The sequence below is a fragment of the Heliangelus exortis genome, chromosome 3 (genome assembly GCF_036169615.1).
Source record: "Heliangelus exortis chromosome 3, bHelExo1.hap1, whole genome shotgun sequence".
Classification (NCBI taxonomy): domain Eukaryota; kingdom Metazoa; phylum Chordata; class Aves; order Apodiformes; family Trochilidae; genus Heliangelus; species Heliangelus exortis.
The window spans coordinates 16,548,887-16,568,738 of NC_092424.1; the positions used below are offsets into that span (position 1 = coordinate 16,548,887).

Sequence of the window (19,852 nt, forward strand, 5' to 3'; positions counted from 1 at the left end):
GGAAGTGTTTCTATTTCTGTAAGAGATGGAGTAAATGGAACTTCCTCTGACATAATTTTCATTTCAAATCTGGGTTTGACAGCAAGATTTTTACCCTCATAACCAAATATTACTTCTCAACTGCATGACTTGTAAAAGCTTGCTAGTTGAAGTGACTCACTTACGTAGATTAAGTTATTTTTAGGGAGTAATTTGCACTGTTTAGAGAAGAGAAAAAAAGGGAGAGAGAGTCCTACTAAGCTAGATCCCTCATTATAGTTTACAGAGCTCATGAACCCAGCATCCAAGCAAAGGATGACTAAGCAAGGGGTCTATTGGTACTTTCAGGAATTTACAGACATGAGTCATCTGCTTATTTTCTGCAGACATATCACCAGGGTACTTTGTGAGTCAGCTGTTATTTGGAAATAGTACTTGTGTTCTGCATAAATATGTTTTCATAGTTCTTAGGTAACTAACATGCCAAACCAAAGTGTGCTTTCATAGTTTGCCTAGTTCAGGCGTTGCTGTACAAAAGTGGTGCATTTTTTTTGACTGTGATACTTTTTTCATACTAAAGTATAAATGTTGTCTGGGATGTAACGATGATAATACCTTTGCCATCTTGCAGGTCGGATTTTGGATTAATGCACAAATTGAGTTAAGATTGCCTATAGAACCAAGTTAAAAGAAAAATTTTCTGTGCAACTATGAGCAGAATTTGACCTTTTACCCTTAAAGCACCTTGCTAGTGTTGATTAGCAATGCTACTTGCTTATTTTTCATATATGATAAAATGCTTTACCCCAAATCCAAGCATTCTGTGTGCTCTCAGTTGTCAGTGGATGGCATCCACTGCAACAGAAGTGAGTTCTTGCCTTCCCTTGCTACTGCTGAAATAATAGCTGGCTACCTTGAGATACATAAAACACTTTACACCTCAAGCCTGTTTCCTGTTTACCAGTCTTTTGGGTGTGGTTGTGTTCCAGAATTAGGGACAGGTTTTTTCGCTTGGTCTGGACTCATGTCACACCTTGTAATAAGAAAACACTTGGGTCAGAAAAACGAGAGTTTGGTGATTTCAGGTGAAAAGTAGCGTTAGAAATCAAAGGTGGGTCAAATTTTTCAAACCTACTTGCATTTCAGGGAGATACTGCTGTTGGCCAGATGTGGGGTGCACAATTTAAAATCACGTTTTATTACCTGATTTACAGTTTATAATGTAAATAATTCCTGAAAATTCCTATATAGGTTTTGGCTAATAAAAGAAGATATTTTCTGTTGTAGTTTGGTGATTACTGGTGTTGGAAAAATATTATTGTGGAAGTAAGGTTTCTTGTATTTAATGGAAGCATCTCTGTAGTGATAGCAGTGTCTTGGTTATCCATTTAAACAGCATTTTAGTGTTAGATACCTTATACTAACGTCAAACCTTTAGTTTTAGGTAACAGGCAGACATTTTTAAAGAGATGTTAATGAAAGCCAGAAATTCACAAGTATAAAGTTAAATGCAAGGACTGTGCTGTGCTTTGCCAAAGTTTGTTATTCCTTTCACACAGTGGTAAAATATGTAAAACTACAAGAGTAGTTTTCCTTTAGCGGCTTGGTACTTAAGAAGGGAAAAAAAATGAAGTAGAGGAACAGAGTTTAAGCACTCTGAGTTAAAGTATATGTATAATGTTAGAATGACCAGCCTGTCCCCATGCTTCATGCTCTTTTCCACGGTGAAGCCCTTCAGAGGCTGTGGCACACGTGCCAGTTGGGAGGGGAGGAGGCAGCTTTCTTGCTGATAAATGGCCTCGATACGCCAGTGTTTTTCAGGGCTGTTATTTAGTCATCATGTTATAAAGAGGAATTTGACAGAGCAATCTTTGAGTCTAACCTTTGTTACAGCAGTGATCTGCCCTCAAATTAGCAGTACTCTGCCCATGTCATTACTGCTTAAATATCTGCTGGAAGCTGCTGTGTGAGCTGAGTCACCAGGACTCCGGGAGTTATCACGTGTAGCTCAGACTCTGGGTCATGAACTGAGCAAACGCCGTCATCCACCGAGATTTGTTGTATTTTGGGACTCCAGCTGGAATATCACATTTAGCTTTGTGTACTTCATGGCTACAGAGTTTTACTTTTAGAGCTTGGAGGGTAATTTAGGGGAAAAAAAACCCACGGTTTGGCTGGTGCTCATCTGAGTAATCAGACGTGATTACAAAAATGACAAAATGAAGGGACTAGCAGGATGAAAGCATGGGATTTAGAAAAATAAAACCTGTCTTACAGTGATAACTCAGCTAGTGAGCAGAGATTTCAAAGGAAGTGCTGAAATCTCTGCTTCATGAAGTATTTAAAAGTAGAAAACAGTGCATAAGCAAGAATACTGGTGGGGAGATCCTGTTCCTCCTAAGAAGGGGTTCAGTTCTGTAATGTTCCTTCCCTTTCCTCCAATTCTGTTAGTACTGATTTTGTCACCTGCTTTGAGTCCTGATTTAGCAGTTACAACCTGTCTTTCCTTCTCCTTAAAAAGGATGTAAAATGGAATGTAAAATATATATATATATGGAATGTAAAATAACCCAGGGTTGTAAGAATGATTTATAACCTTTTTAATCTACTTCACTCATTGCTACACCGGTAGGAAGATATATTTAAGAATTACAAGAAGTTACTGTTCCATTGCTGTGTTCTTTCGTTGTGCAGAAATAAAGAATTGTCATTTAGAGGGGGAAAAAATCTATGATTGTAGTTGCTTTGTAAAAGAAATCTGCACCTTTAAAGGAAAGGCACATTCTTCTAAACATTTTGGTGTTAGATATTTAACGTAAATAATTCAAGTCTTTCGTCATAATTTTCCTACAGGTTTCTAAAGCCTCCTGAAATTAAAAGTAAACAAAAAAAATCTGAACTGTAAATCCAGGAATGAAGTTAAAAAACAGTTTTTGACTGTATCATTGACTGTTGTAGACTATTTTATTGTTCTGCCAGACCTAGCTTATCATGAGACAGGGACAAGCAAAGGGAACTAAAAGGTTCTGATTTTTATTTTAAGTGAGATATTTTGGATATTAATGACTTCGCAGTGTTTTTTGATTTTGTGGTGGCTTTTTTTTTTTTTTGTCTGAAAGATGATGGCAAGTTGAGATCTTTTCCAACTCATGTGACTGTATCTTTTTACATCCTTTATCAAGCCGTTTAACCACTTTAGGTCTTAGACCATGTAAAATGAGAATGATCTGCTCTTTATGTCCATGCAAGCACTAAAATAAATTGTCTAAAGCAGGTAGAGATTTGTTTCTTGAATAAAAAACATAAACAGAATGTGTTTTGTGAATTCCTGAAAGGGAAAAATTCACTATAAAAGAAAATAGCTATTTTTTTTCTGTATAAAAAAATCATTATGTAAATGTTATGATAAACATGAAAATATACCAGTTAAACAGTTCTTTTAATTGTATGCTTTACAAAAATGTTTTGATAAAACAAATGTCCATAGAGCAGTATGTTGGAATCAGTACTTAAAAGCAATGAAGAAGTATATTTTAGAAGTAAGCATCAGTTTCTCCTTTTCTGTCACTTTTAAATCAATAATAAGAATAATATATTCCCAGTAAAGGAAAAAAAAATGTAATGGTGTATTTTTATGTATTTTTTATTTTCAGTTGACCTACCCCTCTATTTTCCTCGAGACCAACCAACCCTAACATTTCAGTCCGTTTACCACTTCACTAACAGTGGTCAGCTGTACTCCCAGGCCCAGAAGAATTACCCCTACAGCCCCCGCTGGGATGGCAATGAAATGGCCAAGAGAGCAAAGTAAGTCACATTGCTGTTTCCTGCTAAATATTCCATGTGTTACCTGATCATCTGTTGGTAGACATTTCCAGCATTGTAAGAGCTGAACCTGGTTTTGTTCTCATACAGCATTCCTGTATATGAGTATAGACAGATATTTTATTAATCATGCTTATTATATTAGTGCCAGAGGACTGATCAAAAGAAGACTATGTTAGGTGCTGTAGGGGCACAGGGTGTTGGCAATCTCTGCTCCAAAGAGCTTTTGACCAAAGTAGATGAGATAGCCCTCAGTGTAGTAACACTGAGGTAACTCCATTGTTTTTGTGTGGACTTGAACAGACCCTGAAGGGTTATGAGAGAGAGAGAGAGAGAGGAAGGAAGAACCTGAAAGATATGGTGTAAGGCAGTAATAAAAAAATATGGAAGAACGGGAGGAGGAGGTTGAGCAAAGCACACTAATCTAGCACAAGAGGCAATCCTATCAGAACTTGAGGAAGTTAGCTGAAAGTCTCTTATCTCTTTTTCTTTTTCCTTTTTTTTGTTTCTTTTTTTTTTTTTCTTTTCTTTTTTTTTCCTTTTTTTTAATTGCTTTTTCTATTGACTAGAAGTAGGGTCTCAGGCTGTTTCCTCTGCAGTTTTTCTGTAAGTCCTCATTTCAGGTTGGGAAAGCACCACTTCAGTCCTTGTATCCCCTTTAGTGAAAATAACAAGCAGAGCCTCCCCAGAGTGGTTCTGTTTCAAGGGCAAGCTGCTGGGAGCAGTTGTGCCCCTTCTGTGTGCTGGATGTCATCCCTGTCTTCTGATTAAACCAAACAGAGTTTACCTGAATGGAGCAATATGAGCAACAGCCTTGCTGCAGTATTTCAATTTTGAAATGTTTTATAAATGTTAGAGCAGTGAGAGATTTAAGCAGGCTGATTATCAGTTGTTCAGCACATGAAGGCATCAAAGTGCATAAATTACAAGGCATATTGGGGTGAACATTTTGACTGACAATCAGAAGATTAAATTAGCAAAGATGCGTAAATAAGAGTCGAATGAAAATAGTTCAAGCTGAGTAAATGAAATGAATGGCATGGTCAGAGACTGATTGTAATTTGGAAATAATGGATGCAAGCAATAATTGGCAGAAACGTTTGCAGATTTTATACTAATTTAAATTTCGGGGAGAGCATCAAGTAACATTTTATTTTGGATTTTGATTAATTGCACTTGAAATCTTTTTGGCTAGTTTTTTGTTTTACTGTAGTAGGACCTAGGAGAGACATGTCTTGATCAAATATGAATTTTTTGTGGATTTGTTTCTTTTCTCTGACAGAATTAGGAGTATTTTGTTTAAAAAAACCCACAACAAAAAAAAAAAAACAAAACTGGAAGCAAAACTGGCTTTTCTTTATTACTGTACTACAAACTGCATTTCTTTTGCAACTAGAAGCTTTCAAGTACCTTTGTGCTGTTTGCTAAGTGCATTCATTTCAGAGCTGGTGTACACAAATGGACTTCTCTGCCCTGCACTTGCAACTTAGAAGTATTATAACAAGTTGTTTTAAAAAGCACTAAATGTGTACACTGACTATCACGTGTACATTTTGTGAGGTTATTCACTCTTATGTTTGAACCTTTGGATTTAAGTTCTGCACTGCATAAAGTGTAATATGAGAACAATGATGAGAAGTGGGGGAAGAAAGTATTCTCTAGTGTCTGAAATAGCTATCACTGAGCTGCAACAAGACAGAGAAGCTGCTCTAGTTAAAACTGCTTTGCTTGCAGGAGTGAGTAGTGTTTCCTGAGTAGGTACCATAAATAAATCTGTATCAAAAAAAGTATGATCCTATGATATATGTTAGCATATTTTAAGAAAGTTTTTTTAACACAATTGAGCACCTTATGTGTAACAGTGTTTAAAATATTTGCTAGAGCTTCTTAGAATAGGTTGGTGTGATTGAACACAACCAAATAATTTCTCATTCTCCTTTATTCTTATCATAGCCACATTATGGACCAGGTATAGGAATACACATAGATATATACGAAAGTGATCTAAATAAATAAATTAGTTCACCATGTGAAAACATCCCAAATAAAACCAGAAAAGGATGCATAATTTAGCCTGTAGAAGCAATGTGATTCTGCTCAGCTGAAGTAAATTTGGCCCTGGATAAATGAGGGTCAATGTGTTTGTGTTTCTAAATACTGCCTGTTAGCTTTTGCTTATATGTGGTCTTTTCCCCTCTCGGCCAAATTGTTTCATAAGTGCTTGGCATCCTTGAAACAAGACAGCTCTGTTTATCTTTGTGGCCCAACTGTTCTAGGGCCACAGCATCTCCCACTTGATGTTCTGGGATCCTACCAAATCCTCTGCTCTTATTCTCAGGCAGTTTGAGGGGATCAGTTTATACCATCTTCTTCTCTATGCCTTAAGACACTGTCAAGGGCAGCTTTTGCTTGCTCTTGCACCAGCCATTTTGTTAGCTGTCCAGTGATGTATATTGCATTGCTTTATAGGATGTAGAAGCACCACAAAGTTTGAAATATCATCACTCAGAGATTTCCTCATCCTTGATTTTGGCAAGCCCTGCCTCTGTTTTCAGCAACTCAACCCAGCTTATTCATGGGCAGAGCTGTCATAAGTTCATGCCAAAGGGACTTTGATTCTATGCCCAGCCTTCTCACAGGGTTTGGTGTGGGGTTTTTTTCAAGCAGATGAGCCCATCCAATTCCTTCAACTCAGGGGCTAAACTTGAAAGTCTTGGTATCATTGCTTATCTTTGTGGCTCGCAGCAGAGGCAGGCATCTCTTTTGAAGTTAGGACTTAACCCTTTGCTGTAGCCTTGAGACAATCAGTAGTAATTATAAGTAGGAGCAAAATTACTCCCCTAAAATACATACATATAGAAGTAGATTGTATGCATTCACACTTAGGCACATATCATCTAAATCTAAAAGGCAAATTTTCAAACTGAAGCATTGGTTTAGCATAATCTTTTTCATTTGCAGAGGAAAACAGATCATGTTCTTGCTAAGGTCATTGAACCAATTTATGCCAGTATGATTAAGTCCATAAAGTCTTGTTTCTCTCTCTCTCTGTCCTCGTAAGCATTTTTTAAAATTACCTCACTCCTTTGAGGCCCACTGACTTAGATTCCTCACTGAGAGATAGCTTCTCTGATAACAGAAGCTTGCAATTGTCTTAGCCCAGGGATTGCCCTCTGGCTTGATTTAATTCTAAAGGGCAAATCAAGTCCTGATTAAATAATGTGATTCTGAATGCCTCCTGATTGCTTGTTTCTCAACCAAATGCAAAATTTTAACCTATTCATCCAGCTGGAAAGAGGGAAATAAAAAATATTAAAATGTTCCTACAAGCTTTCCTCTCAATTCATATCTTGGGCTTTGCCTCTCTTAGGTCATTTATTTATACGTCTGTGGCCTCCTGCATAAGCAACTTCTCCTAAAGATTTAATCCTGGAATACAATAGAAAGTCTAAGAAAATACAGTAAATTATGGAAAGTTAGCAGCCTTGTTTTTGGTGTACGTGTGAAGTAAAACATCTCTGTGCGGTTTCCATGGGAAAGCTCTTTTGTTTTTTGCTTAAATAGGCATTCAAGTGTACATAAATGGAGTCTTTAAAGAACATGCAGACTCTAGGCCTGGGATTTTATGAAGGAATACTGTAAATAAAGCTTGTTTGTTTATACAAATTAAGTACAGTTCTTAGATGCACTCTGGCCCAATTTCTGTCTGACCCAGCGCTGCTCAGTAGAGTTAGGTTATACTCCAGGGAGAGCAAGTCAGGACTCAGTTTACTCTTTTATCCCACATAAACCTACCTACTCGTCATTAAAAATAGCAGGAGGATGAAAAACTTGTATCACAATAAAACATTGTTCCAAGAGTTCATTATTTTATTTTTTTTTTTCCCAAGGTGGCTGATAAAATTGGTTTCAGAGTCACATTGTTGTCCCTGGCCAGTCACCGGTGCTGGCTGAACGGGATCTTAATTTTACAGATCCCTCAGGACTCTGTAAGGGTGAAGGCTTAAAAGGGATGAAGTGCCCCTAACTGTACATTGGTTGTTGCTCTGCCATAAGGTCAAGTGCAGGTTAAGATTGTATGCAGGTGCATCTGATACAAGTGACATATGCATCTCCAGCATGGCTGCAGCTGCAGTTCATGCTCAGCACAAGCATGCTCTGAGTAGAAAGTGTTGGGTTGGTGCAATGGGCTATATCATTTTCAGCCTCACCTTTTCTTTTTTCCTTTCCTTTTCTTTTGTTGCAATAAAAAAATATTTGGGGAAAAAATGTGACAGTTGTCACTCTGGTGTTTAGACAAACTCAGTTGTAGTATTTCAAAGACATTCTGATATATTCAGTAAATTTTGTGTGCCCTAATTATTTTTCTTCATACTGGTATTAATCAGTTTTACAGCTCATCCATTTTTTATTACTGAGTCGGAATTCTTTCCCATTTTATGCCAAGTATTTCTTGTTACATTTTGGATTCTTTTAAAGTAAAAAATTTCACTGTTTCCCTGAAACTTTTGTTTTCCATTTGTGCTATCTTGAATCTCACTATAAAGTTTACATGTAAACATTGCAGCATTTTTTATAATCTTGTCTCCTTGATTAGTGTAATTAAGGTAATAAATCATTTTTAATTACTTGGTCTGTATCTCAGTATTTTTCCTGCTTATTTGTAAAAGTAACAAATTGTGTTTTCATGTATTATGTGATTTTCCTGCACATCAGGCATCGTTAAAGAGTAGACTTCCAAAACTTGAATAAGTTTGCATTCACATACACTCACTATTCCTTACAAAGCTTCTTTTGTTGATATCTTTGGCACAGTTGCATCTTACCTTAAACTTAGGGGGAAAAAAAAATTAAAAATGAGGGTAGGGAAAGAAGAAAAGATGAGAACATCACCTTCCCCAGGCATGTGTGCATGTGTTTGAACGTTGGCAAGCTCAGAGGATTCTTTCTGGAGAAGAGCAGAGGAGTAGGTACAAACCAAGGGGTGATGTGCTGCATCAGGTCACTTGTTTAAATTCTTTGTTTTTTGATAGTTTCAAATCAGAAACTGAACAAAAGTGATTCTTTGCCTGAACTCAAGTAATGCTGACATTTTGTTGCTGCCGATGGGCTCTTGTTCAGAGCACAAAACGGCCAATACAGTGTGACAGCAGCAGCGAGAAGAAATGCAGTGACCCAGCCATTTGAAGCTTAGGAAGAAGTTAATGTGATTTTATAGACCATTAAATCAAAACTCTTATTTTTTGTGGGAGTGTTGGCTGATCAGATTTATATGTGAAAAGTAGAAAGCAAACAGAAAAAACATATAGTCAAAATGCTTAGTGATTGCATTTGTCATTTTGTTGTGTTCTGACATTGATTTACCAGCAAACCTTAATAACAAAAACATTTCACTTGTAAGATATTATAGGCAAAGTAGATACAGATTTTAATTAGAATATCCCCAGGATATAATTTTATTTTTACACTGTTCTTCTGTATGCACAACAGAGTACAGTGCATATATATGATAGTCGTGCTTCTTGAGTCATATTTTTCATGTACTTTTCTTTAAATGTCTCCTTGGATAATTAAGTCTGACTCGTAAGTTATGGTGTGTTAGTTTCTGACAGGTGCCTGCCAGGGATCTTCAGTGCTGTCATGCATTATGTGGATTTCAGCCAAGACAGAAGGGCCCTGGTATTTGTTTCTGGTCACTTCTCATTAAAGCTTTGACTGTAGGAAAAGAAAAACAACTATTTAAAGATGAGGACTATAGGTGCTATAGGAAGTGCATGTAAATAAAATCTGTTGGTCAACTAATTTTTCTGTGTTTTTATATAGACATTATGTATATGTGTGAACTGTACATATGTGTGTTTCAGTATATAGTAAATATTCTTACTGAAAAAAAAAATTCTCTTATGTATCGACAAAGAGAAATGCACAGAAGAGATTGGATGAGTTGGCTTGGTAGAAGTGGATTATAACAGGAGTTTGCTGGAAGACAACTGCTTTGTAGGAATTGAAAGCTAGAATTTAATGTGTTTCTTAGATAACCAGGATTAGGTGTTGTTCTAGAAATCCTACAATGAACTGTCTGATTTGGCTTCATTAGAGAACTCCATTATACATTTATTTAAGCTTCTAGATCTATATTAGGGTAGTGAATTATAGTTAGGAACTGACCCACAAAAGTATCCACCCTTGCTGGAGAGAAAAGTCTAGAGAGAAATATGTGGAAGGGGTTGAGGTTTAATAGCCCAGGAAAATACAGTTGCCTCATCAATTACAAAATAAACATCCAAGTAAAAATAGTAGGTGAGCTCCACAGTCTTGTCTTTTGGATAGTATTTGTTAATTGCTCTGCTAAAGGACAGTCATTCTGGGTCAAACTCAACATTCATTCAGTCCAGCATCATGTCCCTATCAGCAGGCAGTAAGTAGCCAGTGCTTGTGGAAGAGCATGCAGTCATACTTTCCTGGCATCTTCTGCCATTTTCAAGGATTTCTCTATGCCTGTCTAATAGCCCTATCTAGCTTTGCTTCTGCTGGATTGCTTTTTGATCCCACATCGTAACGTCATGAAAATCTGGCAGGGGATGCACAGATAACTTGTGGTGTGAAGAACAAGCTCTGTTGGCTTCTTGCATTCCTACCGCCTACTAGCTCCAATTGTTACCCCCTAGCTCTTGGATGAAAAGAGACAGCAAATAATTAATCCCTCCTTATCCCCTCCATAACCTTTACAATTTTATGAACCTCTTTACATCACTTCTGTCACCTTTTCTTCTGCTCTGCTCACTCCTTCCTTCTACAAAACCTTTCCATGTTTCTGATCGTCCTTGCCCCACTCCTTTACCCTTTGGTTATTTCTTTCATATTCTTTCTGAGACAGGGAACTGTATGTTACTCATGATGCATTCACCATGCATTTATATGTCATATAGTCTGGTTTACACTGGTTTACACATATAGTCTGGTTTACACTATAGTCATATTGTCTGGTTTACACTTAATTCTGATTCTAACAACATCTGATTTGGTATTCTACTTATGACTGAAGGTTACACAGACATTATAGTACCAAGATCTCCTTACTTTCCCTGGTTTTCAGAGTCTATGTTAATTGTGATTGTAAAATAAAGTTTTCTTCCTCCTATATCTCTCTTTCCAGTTTGTCAATATTGAGTTTTCATCTGGTATAGTATCCCCCAGGCTCCAAGTGCTGTAAGAACCATCTGCAGTTCCTCCTAATCGTGTCTCATTTTTTCTTCTCTAAATTGTTATCAGTAGCAAACTTTGCCATCTTCGTTTGCTCACTTTTGCAGATCATGCAGGAATATGTTGAACAACACAGGTCAAAACAGCCATCTCTGTGCAGTTCTCAGGTGATTTCACCCTAATAGTTCTCATCATTCATTCCTGTCCTTTTTCTTATCTTGACCTGAGATTTATCCACTCATGGATCTTTTCTCCTGCTACGGTAATTGAGTTTTTTAAAAGCCTTTGAAAGAACATCCCAAATGCCTGTAGGAAACCCAAACAGTGTATGCTACTTGAATCTTTTGTGTCTACATGGTGTTGGCAACTTAAGAAATCAAGAGATTCTTGAAGTATGTTTGACTCCTATCCAATAAATCATATTTACTGAAGTCAAATAATTCTGAGCGTTTTATGCATTTATGTTTTCTTATAATTGTCTCTGCCTCTTTATTAGGTATAGACACGAGATCTACCACTCCACAGTTCCCTCCATCCTCCCAGACCTTTTTTTAATTGACATCACACTTCTCTGGTACCAAGCTGTTTTAAGCAGGAGGTTACAATCTATTTAAGTGTTTAACTTTCTCACACTTTAGTTTTTCTGGAGCTCTGGGGTGTGAATATCATCTGGGCCTGCTGCTTTGCTTGTGTGCTTTTTTATTTGTTCGTTACCTTTTTGGCTACATTTCTGCATGAATCGGATCTCTTGATACACCCCCTGTATAGCGTGGTTCTGGCATGGCAGCATCTTTAAGCTCCTCTGTGATGATCTTGAATGCAAAACTGTTTCATTTATTCTATGTGACATTATTTATTCTGAGCATTGTTTTTAGGTTTTGACTGTTTTTTTCTACTGCTTGACAAGTTTTATTCAGAGGGCTACAGCTAATTTATTCCTCAAGTTCATTTTTCATCTTCGTTACTCTGCTTTTACTTATCAATTTTAAGAGTTTATTCCTGTCTGGTTTCCCCATTCAGGGAGGTCTCTGATGGCTTGAGAATTCCCTCTTACTTACAACAGTGAGAATGTCTGTTTTAAATAGCAAAGAGAAATAACTTCTTTAAATGTTTTATATAATCACAGATGCATGGCATCTCATCCCTTTCCTTCTGACTGGTTTGCCCTAATGAATATCCAAAGAGGTTTCTTTTATGTTTTGGTATGTTGCCTTTGGCCGCAGCTGATAAGGGATCTGGCAAGGCAAAGGGGATGGCATGATGAAATCAGTACTTTCACCTGCAAGCAGACTTTGTTTTCAGGGATGCTGGTTTGTCAGACTCCTTATGGATGCATCTGTGGTGTATCATTTCTCCCTCTGAAGTGCAATTAAGGATTCAGTAATCTTTTAGACCATTCCAATTCTGTTACTACTTCTGTGATCTCCTCTCTTCTTGAACCTCTCTCTACACTTGTCTTTCCTTAGAGTCCTCACTTCTGAATGTTTCTTGGCCCGGACTTTTCTGCCTTCTCCTACTTCTTATATCATCCCCTCCTTATTTCATTGCTTTCTTCACCCTGCCTTTTATACTTAAAAGATTTTTCTAGTTGCATCTTGTCAGGCATTTACTCTCCTTCAAATCTACAAAATAGTTTTCTGAATAATTGCTCTCAACAGTGGAGTTCAGCATGCACTTACGTAGCTGAGGTAGGAGGAAATAATAAGTGTCTTGAATAAACAGTGTCTCTTTAAGAAGTCAACCTTTACCTGGAGTGGAAAAATATGGCTATGATACTTCAGCAAATAGGAAAAATAGAGCAGGCTTGTCACACTATAGCTCATAGGACTGGAAATTTTTTGTGAGTTAGCACTGTATTTAAAAATATTGTACGAAGATTGAGTTTTTCCATGATGGCCATGGAATGTCATTCTCATGATCCACTGGTAAGGAAGTGGAGTGACCATCCTGTGACAAAGATATTCCAGTGCCCCCTTCACAGACACCCACTACCCCAGCACTGAGTAAACCCCAGGGGAAAATGGAAGTTAAGAAAGCAGAAGCAAAATTTGCTATGATCTAAGACCACAAGCCTTCATCTGACTGAAGCAAGTCTATTTATATACATTGTGGAGAAGGTGAAGGAAGTGTTTATCTATTAAACTAGCAAGCAGAAAGCATTGATAAAACTGTTTCAAAATGAGAGGTTCATTTTTCTGTGTGTCCTTTGGAATACTTAGACCCTCTGTGTTTCTGGAATATTTCCTTTATATCTATATCAGAAGCCTGCGAGAGAGTAAATCCCTGAATCTAGATTTCCAGATGATTTTTAAAAGTTGTTTGCTTAGTTACTGGCCTTGGTCTATAGGCACTGATTATGTCCAGTAGCTGTAACTTTTGTCTGTAATTGTCAGCAAAGGTTAGGAAGCATATGTGTTCTTAGAACCAAATTTATAATCTCTTGCAAAGTGATGACCTTACACTGCTGCTTTAAAATAAGCATTAATTCCCAGCCTGCATAATGATCTACAGGCCTGGCTCTGCAGCAGTTCCCTACAACTCCCTTCCTTTATACTTTGCCTTTAGTCAGGTTGTTATATTTATGGTTGTTTCATGATTTGAACAGATTGTCAAGATTCATTTTGCTTTGTGGAAAGTTAGATAGCAAAGTCATCTTAATTTTTACAGAAGAGCTATGCTGAATTCTTTACTTTATTTATAAAACTAATTGATATTATAGTTTTTGGAGCAGAGACAGCCAAATGAGACATAGCCAAATGAAAATTTAATTTTTATTTCTGTTTGCTTCATGTGGAGTAAAGCCGCCTGTTATTTCTGCAATCAACAAACCATTGAAAAACATGTCTAAATATAACCTCTTCTTTTACCTTTCCGTGTGGCTTTGGTTCAGAAATGTTTTAATTCCAACAAGAATTTTGGGAGGGAAAAGGCATTGTTAGTAAAGTACAGAAAGCAGCTTTTGGACCTGAGTGAATTTTAATGTTTGAACACCAGAGGTGTACTTAGTTTCTCTGGTTCTACTACTTCTGTTTCCTGTTCCTGTGTTTGTGGTATGTTTTATTTTGTTTGTAATATTTGAGATGATTTTTTTGTCATGTAATACTATGAACGGAGCTGAAATCCACACTATTTCTTAAAAATGTGTATTTTGATGGCTGCCCACTGCAGCCCTACAGTTGATGTTTAATTACTCTGTCCTGTCCATCAGCCTGGCTGCAGTCAGTGCCTTGTGTAGACTGGCAGGTGGAAGTGGACATAGGAAGTTTGCAAAACTCCTTGTAGTTAAGTCACAGCAAAAGGAGGTAGAGAGATACAAGTATTAGAAGAGGAAGAGATTATGTGATGAATTTGTTTGGCACCTGGAAAAAAATTGCTAGCAGCATAATGGCATTGTGCACTGACTCCTTTGTACATTTTTGTGTTTAGCCAGTTACAGTAGTAGTAATTTAAGAACTATTGTCTTGCTGTTGTATAAACACTTCAGATGTTTGCTTGGTATTGCCAGTTTTGAGATGTATAAAATGGAGAACTGTGCAGACGCAGTGTTTTACATAAAAGCAAAATATCTGCTACAGATAAAGCTGCCTAGTAAGGAAATTATAAACCACATCCCAAAGAGCATACCATCAAGAAGCTGAGTTCAGAAATATGAAAACAAGCCAAGTAGCATTACGTGTATTTGAAGTGATACAGAAATCCTGGAAGATACCCTTTATTGTTTTAATGATCTCAGATTTGAACAGTGATTTAGAGATGCTGTTGCCTCCTGATTGCCTGGTGCATGCCATAATTGTCCTGATTTTCCTCAGCTCCTGAGCCCTTGCCACTTGGCACCCAGCCTGCCTGCTGCAGCCCCATTCCAGCTGTGCAACCTGAAGTCACAGTGCTGAGAACTGTTTGTCATTTCAACCCTTGCAATTGTTTAGATCCACAGAGGGAGATAATTTGTTTCAATAACGATTTTTTCCTATTAGAATTGTCATAAAATATCTGGCATAGATTTAATCTGTTACCCTGTAGCTAGCCCAAAGCAGGAGAGTCAGTTGTTCAGCTCTGCCTTGAATGATGTGGAAACACCTGTGAATAAATGGACAACATGGTTTGCCCAATGATAATATGTTTTTAGTTCATATATATAGTGAAAATAGCAGAGGCTTAAATGTCTCATATCTGAGTTTACAAGAGAAAACCTATGCCTTGATCGTTGGTATGAATTCTGTCAAAAGAATGAACTTCCAGTAGATTTCCACACTTCTGCATTCAGCCCTTGCCAAACACAAGGCATAGAGATGCAGGAGGAGGGTATAACCACCTGTTAAGAACCTAATGAGCAGTCATATGGAATATGACCTAAATACAAAAGTGAAATTAATATAACAATTTCTTAATTTAAATCCCTGTTGTTAATCCGTGCTAATCATGTTGAGTTCACTCCTAACAAACGGAATTTTAAAAGAAAACAATTAGATTGAAAAAGGAAGGTCGGCATCTTTGATATTGTTGTTATAAACAAGCAGCAAATCCTAGAGATTTGTACTGTTATAGTAAGTATCTTTTACATAGGAGATGATTTATTAGGGGTTCCTTGAAGCAAACCAGCTGGCTGTGCCTGTGTAGTGACGGGAGGATAAATCCTCTTTTCTGGCACCCAAAAGGGATTGTTGTAGGTGTTCAGTATTTTCACAACAAATTTTCATTGTGTCAAAACAAGTCGCAACAAGAACATAAAAATACAAAGCCGCCCTACATATGTATGTGTGCTCCATGCAAAAATAGTTTCTACTTCAAAAAATGAATAATCAGGTGACGTTGATAAATCCCAGAGAAGCTCTTTTATCGTTCTGATATGGCTATGTTGTTGAGATAATTTCTGTAACATGATTTAATTGCAAAGTGTCAGCATAATAACGCTAGTCTGGGAGGAATAGGTCAAAGATCTCAAGAGGCCCTAGGCTGTCCTTTACTCTGACCTATACCCTTCTTAGTTCCTTTTTTTATCTGATTTAACTGGAAAGGGGGAGAATGTTGCTATTCCAGCTAATTTATGAAGATCATTCATCTCTGGATTGGATTTCTTTTCTCTTAGGATTCTGTGGATTTGATAAAACTTTTAGGTGTCTTACAGCAGTTCATTTATGGAGCAGAGGGAAGGAAATACAGGATGAAAAATTAGGTAAATCCTGGGGTTGCAACTCCTGAAAGAAATGGACAGCAGTCAGGGGAAATGCCTGGAATTCTCAGCTGTACCTAACACAGCTGGAATGGGTGAATTCAGTCCTCACCTCAGTCCTGGGGTAAATAATAGTCCAGAATATTCAAACAAACCCACTACTAATCTACGGGACAGTTCAAACAGGGGACTTCTGAGGAGAAGGGTGTCCTAATTACAAACCTTACTCCAGAAGGCTAGGAAGGGTTACACAGAACTATTCAGAGATTCCCTCAACTACAGGAGTCTCTGCCCAAATCAGACCTGTTAGCTTGAAAAGGTTTAGGAAAAGAACCCCACATTTTTCTGTTTCCCTTGCCTAGACTAGGAGAAAAGGGATGTATTTATCAAATATACTATAGCTACTATGATTTTGAATACACTAAGGTTGTATAATTAGAGCCTAGTATTTTGAGAGTTAAACCATAGTCACTAAAACATTTTACAATAGTTAATTAAAATACTGGAATAATGGGTATTTTTTCAGGATCAATTTTGCTCTCAAAGCCAATAGTAGGAAAAATCCAAGTGCAATAACATCAGTCTGTCTTCTGATGGGAAGGAGCACAATACATGCCATTTATACAGTGAGTAGTAATGACAGCCTGTGTGTCTTTGTGAAAAGATCAAGATTTTAGCTCAAGAGCTTTCATTTTCCTGTAAAGAATGAGCAAGGATGGAATACACTGTGGTGGTAGTAGACATGTTGCTATACTTGATGTGGACCATCAAGATTACTTCATCCCCTTTTCTTCAAATCATCTCTTGATGGAAAAGGCAGTTGAAATTCCCACATCTTGAGCTGAAACACATAAAACATAGTAGTGCAAATAAGGCTAGCATGGATGAATTTGAGAGGAGAGTGCTGAAACACTTGGCACTCTTGAACCAAGGAGTTTAGGGGAATCTTTTTTGTGAATGACTTAGGAAGGTGATTCATCACCTCATGATGAATGTCCTTGTCCCAGACACAAAAAGCAGAAATATCATTGGTACAGCATTTTGTACATTTTTTTCCTTTTGAATCTTTGTGTTCTGCTCCAAATTTCCCACATGAAGATTTTAAGAAAAACACCTAAACAAATCTTCTGACTTTATTACATAATGAGCAGTAACTATAGCAATAGCAGAAAACAATACATTACAGTTATAGAATGCTGTCACCATAAATACATATGAAGTGTTGTTTGATGGAAGATTGCAGCCTCAAAATTCAAAATCTTTGCAAATTTTCAGCATAGGCATTTAAGGCAAAAGATGTTAGGAAATTGTCAATGTGGGTTTTCTACCAACTACATTTTAAAAACCCAGCACTAACTTATACTGGGAAAAAAAAACACATTACAATGAAATTTCACAAAAGCACGTGAAATCTAAGCCAAGTATGTTTTAAGCACTGCAAACTCACACCTTAGGATTTAGACATCTATGGGCTTCTGGAGACCTTGTACCACAGTCAGTGTTTCATATCACTTTAAAACATGTAAACAATGAGTGATATAATTCTACATTCTTTTAGACATTTGGAATCGCAAGATTTTCTTTTCACTGTATAATAAGATGTAGGAAAGATAAGTGCTTTATTCTCAGCAGATGTCCTTGAGTGTAGCACCTGAATTTCAGTGTCCTGTATCAAGTGTATATAGTGGTTAAATGCAGCAAAATATGTGGTTTTCTAGAGTGCTGAAGAAAATATGCATAGAAACTTTGTTACCTTGACCATGCAAAAATGACCATTTGAGAGAACAAAGCTAACAGGTTCTTAAAGTAAGACACTCAACAAGAGTAAGACTTGTGCCTGTATGCATAGGAAGATTGGCACGTACTCTAAGCTGGAAAGAAAGCAACACTTTAAGCACAGTGTAAGCTAAGATCTAAACCTTTACAAGAGGGATGCAGAGCCATAGTACTCAACAATCACTTGAAGAGTATCTGTGGACTTTGTGCAAACCAGTTTCTCTGAACTTGAAGGAGCATTTTATGCAGTTTTTCTGAGCTTGGTGTAAAGTCAGTGTGACACAGACCCACCAAGAACCCTTCCTTCCTTATATGCAGTGTTCATTAATCAAAGGATTTTGACCACCCTTCTCTTACTTCACCATCTTTACTTCTCAGTTTATTAAATGGGCTGTAGCTGATACGGTCCTATCAAATATATTGTGCCTTTGGACCTTTTGACAGGGTCCTTTTGGGGTAGGGGTAAGGGTGTAGTTTTGTGTGTGTGATGTATCATAATTATCCAAATTTTTTTCCCAAAATTTCTTTAATCTCAAATACCTAGACTGTAGGGGAAGGGAGCAGAAAGGGAGGAAGACACTCAGGGTAAACATAAGGTACTGCATTTGCTTCAGTCTGGACAAGACCACAAATGATCAGAGCTAAATTAGGCATGTACTTTAAAGTACAGAAAGCAAAAAGTAGATGTTCACAAATTATGAAGTACTAATGGAGTTTTTGGAGTATATGAAAGATCTCCAAGAGGTTCATAAGATCTACCAGTGAAATACTATTCTCTTTGAAATAGTACATCTGGTCAGAAAGTAGGGAGGTGTTGGGTTTACTTTTGCTGCAAAAGATACATTCTCTGCAGGAATCGGTGAAAAGAAAGGATGCTGGTGTAGAAAAGATGGTGTGGGAGGGTGCATGTGGTATCAGAAGTATTCATTCTGGAATTTACCTAACAGAAGAATCATTGAAATACAATTCATTAAGTGTGGGTTTAATACAAAGCACAGAAATGCTGAAAAGAAAGTATTTCAGGAAAGAAATAAAATGTAGGAAAATACTTCTTCTTATATTTTACTTAATGACTAAGGATTTTTACAGTTTAGGAAGAGGGAAGTTTTAAGTAAATTTGTCAAGTCAATAAGAATGTGTGCATGGAAGAAGAGTCTGCAGAGAAGCTACCAAAGGGGAAGGAAGAAGCTACTTAAAATAAGCAAGGAGGGGAAATGTAGTTAAATGTTAGGAGAGATAATGCAAGGAGAAATAAGAGTGATAGATGCACTGACAGTGTGCAACTGATATTCCTTATACTAGCAAAATGACAGAGCTGACCAGAACATGCCTAGACTGTAGCTTCAGATGTATGCTATAAACACCCAAGTACAGAAATGGCATTCAGCAGGTGAGGTCAGATGACAGGCACAACTTCTCAGCTGGGGTATGGATGTGTTTGTGCCAGGATGAACAATCACTTTTGTGGGCATAGCCATGGTTTTGCTTTCTGAACTTGGATTCAGTTCATCAAAGTGTGGTCTGTAAATACACAGCACAATCTGTGTATGCTGTAAAATGTGTGTGCTGCCTTTGCTGCTTTTCCATTTCTAGGCTCAGCTTTTCGCTCCAGAAATTCTTTTACTTTCTGTTGCTCTGTTAACCTTTGGATGGCATCTCGTGTTTGTTTGCAGCCTTTGTACAAAAGCTGACTGCAGCTGTCTTTTAATTAACTTGCCAGGGACAACTTTGCAGAGGGAATGTTCTCTTTTGTGGTCTTGCAACTTTTTTAGATGTGAGGAGGTATGATGGGTGTTCAGTGATTGCCAAAACTTATACTTGAGTTATTAAATGCATGATTATGAAGATGATAGGTGTATGTTTGCTTCAGGAGATACACCAGCAGAGAGATCAGCAGCA

General features: G+C 37.3%; 1 protein-coding gene across 3 annotated transcripts in view; it reads left to right on the forward strand.

Moving 5' to 3' along the window:
* BABAM2 (BRISC and BRCA1 A complex member 2) overlaps window positions 1–19,852 on the forward strand; it is a 162,526-nt gene that overhangs the window by 138,314 nt on the left and 4,360 nt on the right. For all 3 annotated transcript variants that reach the window (XM_071739394.1, XM_071739393.1, XM_071739395.1), the window contains exon 11: window positions 3,633–3,786. In XM_071739394.1, the coding sequence (XP_071595495.1) occupies window positions 3,633–3,786 (154 nt within the window). The remainder of the gene's footprint in view (window positions 1–3,632; window positions 3,787–19,852) is intronic.